Source organism: Macaca thibetana, chromosome 19, assembly GCF_024542745.1.
Source record: "Macaca thibetana thibetana isolate TM-01 chromosome 19, ASM2454274v1, whole genome shotgun sequence".
Classification (NCBI taxonomy): domain Eukaryota; kingdom Metazoa; phylum Chordata; class Mammalia; order Primates; family Cercopithecidae; genus Macaca; species Macaca thibetana.
In genome coordinates, this window is record NC_065596.1 from 14,094,506 (window position 1) to 14,105,756 (window position 11,251).

Here is an 11,251-nt window from a genome sequence, read left to right on the forward strand (position 1 = left end):
ACTCTAGGCCTTGATGCCCCAACAAGACTGGCAAGAGGAACAGTAGTGAGGCGGCATTTTCTTCTGAGCTTCGGCACGCCTTTAACTGTGTGGGGTTTTTTTTTTTTTTGAGATAGTCTTGCTCTGTCGCCAGGCTGGAGTGTAGTGGTGCGGTCTCGACTCCTGCAACCTCCGCCTCCCGGGTTTAAGTGTTTCTCCTGCCTCAGCCTCCTGAGTAGCTGGGACTACAGGCACCCACCACCACGCCCAGCTAATGTTTTGTACTTTTAGTAGAGACTGGGTTTCACCATGTTGGCCAGGATGGTCTTGATCTCTTGACCTCGTGATCCACCCACCTAGGCCTCCCAAAGTGCTGGGATTATAGGCGTGAGCCACTGCACCTGGCCTTAACTGTTTTTTTTTTTTTGCTGTTGTTGTTTTTGAGACTGAGTCTCACTCTGTCACCCAGGCTGGAGTGTAGTGGCGTGATCTTGGCTCACTGCAAGCTCTGCCTCCCGGGTTCATGCCATTCTCCTGCCTCAACCTCCTGAGTAGCTGGGACTGCAGGTGCCCGCCACCACGACCGGCTAATTTTTTTTATTTTTAGTACAGACAGGGTTTTACCGTGTTAGCCGGGATGGTCTCGATCTCCTGACCTCGTGATCCACCAGCCTCGGCCTCCCAAAGTGCTGGGATTACAGGCGTGAGACACCACGCTCGGCCAACTGGTTTTAATAGCTTTTTCTTTTTTATTTAGTCAAATCTGCTGCTTCAAGGAGCAAAGTCTATGTCCACTGAGGGTGTTTGGAGAATGTGTTGCAATCTCCGAAGGCAATCCCGAGAGAGGAATTCCAGAGAGGTTTTCAGTCAGGGGTGGCCCAGCACGTAGGGATGGTTGTGTGACTGCTTAGCCTGGCCAGGCCCACACAGGCAGAAGGCAGTCCTGATTGACTTTATTTTATTTATTTATAGATGGAGTCTCCCTCTGTCGTCCAGGCTGGAGCACAGTGGCACTATCTTGGCTCACTGCAACCTCTGCCTCCTGGATTCAAGTAATTCTCCTGCCTCAGCCTCCTGAGTAGCTGGGATTACAGGCACCCGCCACCACTCCCGGCTTGGCCAGGGTGGTCTCAAAACTCCTGACCTCTGGTGATCCACCTGGCTGAGCCTCCCAAAGTTCTGGGATTATAGGCGTGAGTCACCGCACCCAGCTGGTTGACTTTAAATAAATCGATCACATTGTCTGCATTATAGTCTGTTATGGCTGTTAAGAAAAATTAACTTGGCAGGCAAACAACCTCAGCAAAATCAAAAATTGGGATGCTGTTTTTTTTTTTGTAAGACAGTGTCTCACTTTGTCACCCATGCTGGAGTGTGGTGGCTCACTCTGATCACTGCAACCTCTGCTTCCTAGGCTCAGGTGATCCTCCCACCTCAGCCTCCCAAGTAGCTGGGACCACAGGTAGACACCACCATGCCCACTTAATTTTTGTATTTTTTGCAGAGACAGGGTTTCACCATGTTGCCCAGGCTGGTCTGGAACTCCTGGGCTCAAGTGCTCCTCCCACCTTGACCTCCCAAAGTGCTAAAGTTACAGGTGCGAGTCACCACGCCCAGCTGGTGTTTTTAAACATGTGCTTATCTGCTCACTTACAGCGAGACATTTACTTTTCTGACTGTGCTTACAGGAAGTCACTCTGAAAACTCAGGTTTACACATGACATCTAATTGCACAATCAAGCACACGCTCTCAGACTGCATGAAGTACTGTCGCAGACAGGACTGCAAACACTCTCGGGGTGGGAATGGCTGGCAGCAGTGCTCAGGAGAAGGATGTGGCAGGAGTCAGCTCCTAGGAAGTGCTGGCGCCCACGCACCTGTGAGCTCCGGGAGTCTGACTCACCGGGTAAGTGAATTCTTGTAATTTCCACAAACAGCCCTGGGGTTCCCTGAAACCAGACTGTGAGCCTCTTGAGATGGCGGATCCTCAGCGGTGCCCAGAACCTGGGAAGGAGCCCAACGTGCCCAATGCAGTTATTAAAAATGACACTGAGAAGTTATCTGTTTATCCTCCTTGATTCAAAAATACAATTTATTTTAAAAACAAAGAGAGAATGGATGCAGGAGCCCGCCTGGGCTCTCTGTGGAGTCGCCCCTTCCCAATGGCGATGGCCACTCCCTGTGGCCTCAGTTTCCTCCCTGGAATGAGGGGGTCCAGGTGGCACCATCCTCGAAGGGTGGGCGTGGGCCTGAGGCTCCCAAGTCAGCCACGGGCTCTGCCTGGCTCAGAAGAGGTGCTTCACATCATGAGTGGTACGGGGTGGCCACCGGGCCCTGGGTAGCGTGGGGCGGGGGTCAGGGGAAGTTGCTGTAGGGCAGGTTGAAGGGGTAGAGGGGTTTGTAACGCGAGTCCTGCCAGAGCAGCTTGTCCTCCAGGAAGGCGATGGTGGGCAGCGTCAGGACCAGCGTCTGGTGCTTGAGCATGCTGTGCACATTTAGGCCTGGGGGCGGGGTGGGGGACGGTCAGGGCGGGGCTGCCTCTCTCCTCATCCCACCCACATTGGAGTCCCTTTGTGCTTACAGAAGAGAGACCTTCACCGTGGTCTAGTGTGACTTTGTGAGCCCAGCAGCCCAGGGCCAGACCCTGCCCGGCCGCTTGTTGCCTGTAAGCCTCTGGCCAAGGAGCTGCTCCCAGATCATCATCTGCTGGCCGAGTCCCTCGGAATGCCAGGCTCGGCCCTGTGCCTGGCTGGGACTCCTGGCTCCCATTCCGGTGAGGGAGACCCAGGGCAAACGATGGGAGGGCAGGGGAGTGACGGGGCGGGTCATGCAGGGCCTGATGTGCCACCCTGAGGACTTGGGCTTTCATCCTGAGAGAGCTGGGAAAGCCAGCAAGGGCTGTGGGTTGAGGGACAGGACCTGACTCAGGCTCACGTCGCCATCTGGTGGCTGTGAAAGGAACAGACTGTGGCTTTGGCAGAGGTGACCTTGGAGCCTTTTTTTTTTTTTTGAGGCAAGAGTCTCGCTCTCTCCCCCAGGTTTGGGTGCAGTGGTGCGATCATGACTCACTGAAGCCTTGGCCCCCGGAGCTCAAGCTATCCGCCTAGCTCAGCCCCCTGAGTAGCTGGGACTACAGGTGCACACCACCACGCCTAACTTTTTTATTTCTAGTATAGATGGGAGCCTCACTATATTGGCCAGACTGTCTTGGCCTCCCAAAGTACTGGGATTACAAGCATGAGCCACCATCCCCAGCCAAGCACCTCTTTAGGAAAGATTATTGCTTTGGGCAAGCTGAGAGTTGGGTCTGGGCGCGTGGTCACTGCCCAAGGCCACTCAGCGACCAGACGCTGGATTTGAACCGCTGTGATTCTAACAGTGGAGACTGCACGTGCACACTCTGGGGGCCTGGGCCTTAGCTCACCAACAGCCGGGATCAGGTTGAAGGTCTTGAGCCTAGAGGTGGCCTCCACGATGCTCTGTGGCATCTCCTCGTATGTCCTGTAAGAGAGGACAGGGAGTGGGGGTTGAACCCTCAGAGTACAGAGCTCAGGCCCCCTGCCCCTGCTCTGCCCTGTGTCCTCACAAGTCCACGAGGAGCACGGAGTCCCCCCAGCGGCGGTAGCGCGCCAGCTCCGTCAGGTACTGTGGGTCTCTGGTGGGCAGCTCTAGGGAGTCCATAATGTGCAGGTCATCCTGGTGAAAGGAAAGGATGGTTTGAGCCTTGGGTCCAGAGCAGCCCCACCTCTAGCAGCTGTCTGGGCCCCCCATGGCTATACCTGGGCCAGCTTGATGCTCAGTGCCACTTTGAGGCCCAGGGCCCGCACCTTCATGGGCAGCATGTAGTAGTAACTCGTGGGGCCCCGGGGGCCATGGGCAACACCTCCTGTGGGGACAGAGGCGTGTGAGCAGGGAGGGGCCACTGCAGAGCTTGGAGGTCAGCAATCTGCTGCAGTGGCTGGCATGGGGTGACAGGAGAGAGGGGGCACTGCCAGGAATCAGGCAGAGAGGGTGGGGCCTCAGGGGAGGCTGGATCAGGGACAACATGGGACCAGTGACTTTGCTTCACTGGGCTTCAGTTTCCCCAGCTGTCACACTCTGAGACAGGGCTGGCGAAGGTGGCTCATACTAGCACTTTGGGAGGCTGAGGACGGAGATCACTTGAGCCCAGGAGCTCAAGGCTGCAGTGAGCTATGATTGCGCCACTGCACTACAGCCTGAGCAATACAGTGAGATCCTGCCTCAAAAGCAAACAATAAAAAAAACAAATCACCTTGAGATCAGACAGTTACTGCCTCATAGGACACCAGGAGTTATGGTGTGGATTCCGTCGAGTGGCTAGAGGGTGAACTTAACTCAAGCACAGCTGTTAATGCTGAAATTATGAGGAGGTTCGAACTTTCAGGTCTAGGGGGAGAGGGAGGCATCAGGCACACTTTCCAGTGGAGCTAGCAGTATGATTTGGGAGCAATAACAGTTGGGGAGACCCCTGCAAGCACCATGTGTTGGTGTCCGCCCTCGCCTGGGCCTTGGATATGCAGCAGAGAAGACGACAGACATGGTCCCTGCCCTCATGCCATTCACATTTCGGCAGGGCAGAAAAGAGGCTCAGCTGTAGAAGAAATCAGGGTAGCCCTGGGGGATGTGGAAGGAAAGGAGATCAAGGGAGGCTTCCTGGAGGAGGTGTGGCCCAGAACCCTGAAAGGTGAGGAGAGCTGGCCAGGTAAACAGGTGACGGGGTGGCTGGCACCACCCTGAATCATCTTGTTAGCATCCAAGAAAATAAAAAGTTAAAAACAAACCAACAACTACAACCAAAAAAAAAAAAAGAGAGTCATCTCTGCCTGGTCAGAGAGGGAAAGGAGGGGATGAGGGGGCAAGGTGTGCAGCCACCAGGGCCCACGATGACAAGGTCAGGAGTTCAGCTTCCACGCAAAGGCTGAGGGAGGTGGGAGATTTAGGAAGAGCTCTGCGGGTGCTGTGGGAAGTGTGGGTCAGAAGAGGATGACAGGAGGTGAGGTCAAGAGGGGCTGTGGCCACGGGCTGAAGAGGGAGGGCATGAGAGAAGGAGGAGTGGATGGCTCCCAGATCTGTCCCCCAACATGGGTAGTGAGGTCCAAGGACCTCAGTTCCAATGTCACCAGCCCAGTGGTTCCATGAGGTGGAGGGAACAGGGCTGACACGATACCACGCCAGATGTGCGCAGCTGTGAGTAAACACCCAGGTCCTTCCCTGGCTCCCCCACCCCTCTCTGCCCCCTCCACCCTGTCCCCAGTTACCTCCTCGCCAGAGTGGAGAGCGGATGCTGCCATGCCGGGCCCGCCCGGTGCCTTTCTGTGGCCAAGGCTTCCGGCCACCACCCCGTACCTCGGCCCTCGTCTTGGTCTTGGCATAGCTCTGGAGGCACAAAGTGAGGAGGGGGTCAGGTCCACGAGGCAGGTGTCAGGGAGCCGGGCAGATCAGTCCTGCCATGGGGAAGTCAGGCAGAAGGCACCATGATGATGGGCTCTCTCAGGCCAAGCACAGAGAGCCTGGGGACCGAGGGGGAGGGTAAAGAAGTCGGAGCTCCTGCCCCATGCCAGCCTCACAAAGGCAGGGGCTCTGCCGCCGGGCATGCAGGGGGTGCTCGGTATTTTCTGAACTATTGATTTTTTTTTTTTTTTTTTGAGACAGTCTCACTCTGTCACCCAGGCTGTGGAGTGCAAGTGGTGCGACCTCGGCTCACTGCAACCTCTGATTCCTGGATTCAAGCGATTCTCCAGCCTCAGCCTCCCAAGTAGCTGAGATTACAGGTGCCCGTCACCATGCCAGGCTAATTTTTTTTTTTTCAGATGGAGTCTTGCTGTGTCACCCAGGCCGGAGTGCAGTGGCGTGATCTCAGCTCACTGCAACCTCTGCTTCCCGGGTTCAAGCAATTCTCCTGTCTCAGCCTCCAGAGTAGCTCGGACGACAGGCGCCCGCCACCACGCCCAACTAATATTTGTATTTTTAGTTATTAGTAAATACTAATATTTAGTATTTTTAGTAGAGACGGGGTTTCACCATATTGGTCAGGCTGGTCTCGAACTCCTGACCTTGTGATCCACCCGCCTTGGTCTCCCAAAGTACTGGGATTACAGGCGTGAGCCACCGCGCCTGGGCCCGGCTAATTATTTGTATTTTTAGTAGAGATGGGGTTTTGCCACATTGACTAGGCTGTTCTGGAACTCCCGGCCTCAAGTGATCCACCTGCCTTGGCCTCCCAAAGTGCTGGGATTACAGGTGTGAGCCACTGTACCGGCCTATTTTTGAACAATTTTAATGTGGTTGTAGCTGCAAGGAGGGAATGACACAGACAGGGAGAATGAGGAAAGAGGAGCAGGGCAAGGAAATCAGGAAGAGCTCGGAATAGCAGACTGATGACTTTATTCCTAGGGTGATGGGGAGCCAGGGAAGGTGTGACAGGGGAAGGACTGGCCAGACCTCTGGGGTGGATGGATGAGACCCCAACTGGTAATGGATTCTTCAATGTTCTTGGCATAAAACCCAGACGCCTCCCCACTGCTCCCACTGGCCTCTGTGGCAACACTGGGTTCCTTGTGGTCCCTGCCATGGGGCCTTTGCACGCCCCGTTCCTGTTATCTCTACCCTAGCCCCACTGCCTCTTTGATCTGGTTAGCTTCTCAGTAGACCTAAGGTTGAACATCCCGTTCTCTGGGACATGCGCATAATTACACATTGCGTATGACCATCTGACTCACGTGCACTTCTCCCATGACACTGTGACCTTCATTAGAATCGGAACTTTGCCCATCTTTTTCGGGGGGTTGTGGGGGAAGGGGTAGAGACTGGGTCTTGCTGTTTCCCAGGCTGGTCTTTCCTGGTCCCAAGCAACCCACCCACCTCAGCCTCCACTGCTGGGATTACAGGCCTGAGCCACTGCACCCAGCCCAACCTTGCCTGTTTTGTCCTTGTGGTCCCTGCTATATCCTCTCTCACCCACCACAATGCCCACATCAGTGAGTGATCAGAAAACAACTGAAAATGAGCTGGGCATGGTGGCTCACACCTGTAATCCCAGCACTTTGGGAGGCCGAGGCAGGTAGGTTCCTTGAGGTCAGGAGTTTGAGACCAGCCTGGCCAACATGGTGAAACTCCGTCTCTACTAAAAATACAAAAATTAGCCCACGTGGTGGCGCACACCTGTAATCCCAGCTACTCAGGAGGCAGAGGCAGGGGAATCACTTGAACCCAGGAAGCAGAGGTTGCAGTGAACTGAGATCGTGCCACTGCACTCCAGCCTGCGTGACAGAGTGAGACTCCATCTCCATCTCAAAAAAAAAAGAGAACTAAAAATGGACCCATCAGTGAGTGGCTCAGGAAACAGATGAGGCCCCAGCCGAGCAGTCCAGAGAAAACCCAGTGATGGGCTTCCTCTGGGTCCCGTCCCCAACCTCCCCAGGAAGCTCCTCCTTCCTGCCACCTTGCTCCATTTAGGCACTCACAATCCTCTTGAAGTTCTTCTGCCACATGGCAACCTGGTGCAGGATGTCCAGCCTGCAGGGAGGAAGGACACATGAGAAGCTCAACTCTGCTTCAAAAGCCTCCACCTCCAATACAGGAAAACCCAGGATTCTCCCTTCCGCCTCCGGGGCCCTGTGTGATTTGCTTCTGCCCCTCACTGACCCCATCTTGAAATTCTGCCTCAAGACCTTGGCACTTGCTCTTCCCTCTGTCTGAAACACTGTCCTGGATGGTTCCTTCTCAGCCTACAGGTGTCAGCCCCGATGACTGCTGAGAGGCGCCTCCTAAAGAAAGAGCCACCCTGACCAGGTGCAGTGGCTCATGCCTGTAATCCTGGCACTTTGGGAGGCCAAGGCAGGTGGATCACTTGTGGCCATGAGTTTAAGACCAGCCTGGGCAACATGGAGAAGCGATGTCTCTCCAAAATATACAAAAATTAGCTGGGCACAGAGGTACATATCTGTCATTCCAGCTACTCGGGAGGCTGAGGCATGAGAATTACTAGAACCCAGGAGGCAGAGGTTGAAGTGAGCCGAGAGCAAGCGTGCCACTGCACTCCAGCCTGGGCGACAAGAGCCAAACTTTGTCTCAAAAAAAAAAAAAAAAAAAAAGCCACCCCTTCTTGTTTTTCCTACCATTACTTTTTTCCTGCTATTACACTTGACTTATTGCCACCTTCTTAGGGGACTGGTTTGCCTCTCTAGTTCTATACCATTCCATACAGTCACATACTCAACATCTGAAACGTGCCCAGTGCTCCATGCTAAAATGTGATTTTGACATAGTTTTAAATACAGGTATTTAAATGTATTTACATTATTGAAATCAATTGCACCGGTTTTTTTTTTTTTTTTAGATGGAGTCCGTCTCTGTTGCCCAGGCTGGAGTGCAGTGGTATGATCTCGGCTCACTGCAACCTCTATCTCCCTGGGTGCAAGTGATTCTCATGCCTCAGCCTCCAAAGTAGCTGGGACTACAGGCTTGCACTATGATGTCAGGCTAATGTTTGTATTTTTAGTAGAGACGGGGTTTCACCATGTTGGCCAGGCTGGTCTCCAACTCCTGGCTTTAAGTGATCCGCCCGCCTCGGCCTCCCAATGTGCTGGGATCACAGAGGTGAGCCACAGTACGCAGCCCCTACATTTTCTTTCCTTATTTTTTTTGAGACAGAGTCTCGCTTTGTCGTCCAGGATGGAGTGCAGTGGCACGATCTTGGCTCACTGCAAGCTCCGCCTCCCGGGTTCACGCCATTCTCCTACCTTAGTCTCCCGAGTAGCTGGGACTACAGGTGCCCGCCACCACGCCCGGCTAATTTCTTTTTGTATTTTTAGTAGAGACAGGGTTTCACCATGTTAGCCAGGATGGTCTCGATCTCCTGACCTCGTGATCCACCCGCCTCAGCCTCCCAAAGTGCTGGAATTACAGGCGTGAGCCACCGAGCCCAACGTGGCCCCTACATTTTCTTAGAGATGTTATGAACAGCAGGTTAACTAAAATGCAAACAGCCTCTTCCAGGCACCTAGGAATGGTTTAGTCTCTTTAGTGCTCTTATTTGCAAAAAACAATTAATAAAGATTATCAGCATTTCTATAAAACTTATTATGTGCCAGAATTAAGTCATTTACTCATCACAGCAACCTCCCGAGAGCTGACAAAATAGGGGCACTGAGGCACAAGAGGTGAAGGCAGGATTTGAACCTAATCAGTCGGGCTCCAGAGTTCCATCTCCCTAACCCTTAGAGGATGTCACCTCTCAGGCTTCAATCTCACACAGCGCTACAGCAGGGGAAACTGTCATCATCCCCCCCTTTGACAGGTGGAGAAAAGGAGGCTGTAGAAATCCAGCACTTTTCCAACGGTACAAGCCCAAAGTCATCCTGACTCCTGAACTCCCGCTCTTCATCCCTCTGCCACTCAGTTCACCATTACAGTCTTCGCTCACCTGGGCGCGGTAGCGAAAACATCGGGGTGCAGGTCGGCCAGGCCCACGCGCTCCTGCTCGAAGCCTCGCAGGGACTCGACCCAGGCCTGCACCGGGCGTCGATGAGCGGGTACCGGGAGCTCGACTTTGCGCAACACGGGCTCCGGGAGACCTGGAGCGATGGCGGGGGTCAGGGGTTAGGGTCAAGGGTCAAACCTCTCTGTCGCTGCCCCTCCTGGAGCCACCCCGGTTGCCTTACCCTCGCTCGCCACCGCCACCTGCTCCGGGTTCTCGGTCGGACGCGCTGCCTCTTCCGCCAGCGAACTCAGGCCCTGCAAGGGGTGGGCGAAAGTGAGAGACGACCCTTGGACACCCCCAAATTTCATCCTTCGACCACGCCTCCAGCCCCTGGCCTCACCCGGCAGCCTGTAGGCCGAAGCCAGGCGCGCGCCCCGGCCCGGACCAACTGCAGCATCGCCTCACAGCCTCCCACGCCGCGGGAGGTCAAGGCCACTGGAGCTTCGCGCGGCGCCGATGGATGACGTCACGCACGCGACGCCTCCCGATCCGCCGCGACTCACCCCTGGAAATCTGGGTGTGTAAAACCGAAGATGGAAGGGGTCCGACCTGGCGTGCCCAGACCTCCACCCCAGGACTAATCCCCAGACCCAATTTTCACTCCTGCCTCAAGGACCCTCCACAACACTAGGTAACCGGACCTCACAGCAAGAAGCCCCAGCTTCCGTAGGCCTCGCCTACTTTGGGTCCCGCCTCCTACGAGCGGTGCAGGAACTCAGCCAATGAGACCTCTCTGGCCCAATTCAGCCAATGACTGCTAAGCCTGAAGAAGCGGCCCCCCGCCCATAAGTGGGCAGTTCTGGAGCGAGCAACTAAAGAATACAACCAATAACGCTTAAGCTTTTACTGTTGGTCACGCCCACCGGGCCACGCCTTCATTCCGCCTCCAAGGCTCTTGGAGATGGTTTTTTCTTTATCCAGTTAATGTCGTTTGTTTTTTTATTTGTTTAAAGGAAGGGCCTTATTGCCCACAGAAATCCTTCAGGATTGGGCCTGCCAGACCATGCCTCCCAGTTTAGATTCCCCACGGCATGGCTATGTCCCCCCGAAACCCCTCAGATTAGTTATTTGTGTCCCCTACCCCCTAGACCAGGGTCCTGTACACTCTCAGACTTTCCAGGGCTCTCCAACGACAGAACAAAAGTGGGGAGTCCACAGATCCTGGACTGCCTCCCTTGTCACCCCCTAACAAATCCGAATGCTCATTTTGTTTCTTTGTTTTGGTTTTTAGAGACAAGGTCTTGCTCTGTCGCCCAGGCTGGAGTGCAAAGGGCGAGAACATGGCTCACTGCAGCCTCGACCTGCAGAGCTCAAGGGATCCTCCTGCCTCAGTCTCCCGAGTAGCTGGTCTACAGGTGCGCACGCCCGGCTAATTTTTGTACTGTATTTTTTTTATTTTGTATTTGTATTTTGAGACGGAGTATCGCTCTGCCGCCCAGGACGGAGTGCAGTGGTGCGATCTCGGCCTCCCGGGTTCAAGCGATTCCCTGCCTCAGCTTACCGAGTAGCTGAGACTACGGGCGCCCGTCACCACGCCCGGCTAATTTTTTGTATTTTTAGTAGAGACGGGGTTTCACCGTGTTAGCCAGGATGGTTTCATTCTCCTGACCTCATGATCCGCCCGCCTCGGCCTCCCAAAGTGCTGGGATTACAGGCATCAGCCACTACGCCCGGCCCTAATTTTCGTATTTTTATTAGAGACAGGGTTGCACCATGTTGGCCAGGCCAGTCTTGAACTCCTGACCTCAGGTGATCCACCCACCTCGGCCT

The 11,251-nt window shown here is 54.5% G+C and overlaps 1 protein-coding gene across 2 annotated transcripts; it reads right to left on the reverse strand.

Moving 5' to 3' along the window:
• Positions 1 to 2,043: 2,043 nt before the first annotated feature.
• MRPL4 (mitochondrial ribosomal protein L4) lies at positions 2,044 to 9,959 on the reverse strand. 2 transcript variants are annotated; one of them, XM_050770656.1, is made up of 9 exons: positions 9,822 to 9,958; positions 9,663 to 9,735; positions 9,425 to 9,575; positions 7,464 to 7,515; positions 5,259 to 5,376; positions 3,759 to 3,865; positions 3,566 to 3,675; positions 3,404 to 3,480; positions 2,044 to 2,480 (listed from the first exon to the last, which is right to left on the reverse strand). In XM_050770656.1, the coding sequence occupies exons 1-9, from the start codon at positions 9,876 to 9,878 to the stop codon at positions 2,335 to 2,337; spliced, it is 891 nt and encodes a 296-aa protein (XP_050626613.1). In that variant the 5' UTR covers positions 9,879 to 9,958; the 3' UTR covers positions 2,044 to 2,334. The 2 variants fall into 2 exon arrangements, with proteins under 2 accessions (XP_050626613.1, XP_050626612.1); XM_050770655.1 differs by lacking the exon at positions 2,044 to 2,480 and having other exon boundaries at positions 3,119 to 3,480; positions 9,822 to 9,959.
• Positions 9,960 to 11,251: the final 1,292 nt, after the last annotated feature.

Coding starts and splice junctions, on each gene's coding strand:
- MRPL4 (XM_050770655.1), bottom strand. CDS start 9,878: ATGCTGCAGTTGGTCCGGGCCGGGGCGCGCGCCTGGCTTCGGCCTACA. Junction 5,377..7,463: donor AGAAGAACTTCAAGAGGATT/GTGAGTGCCTAA, acceptor TTGTGCCTCCAG/AGCTATGCCAAGACCAAGAC. Junction 3,676..3,758: donor TGAGCATCAAGCTGGCCCAG/GTATAGCCATGG, acceptor TCCTTTCACCAG/GATGACCTGCACATTATGGA.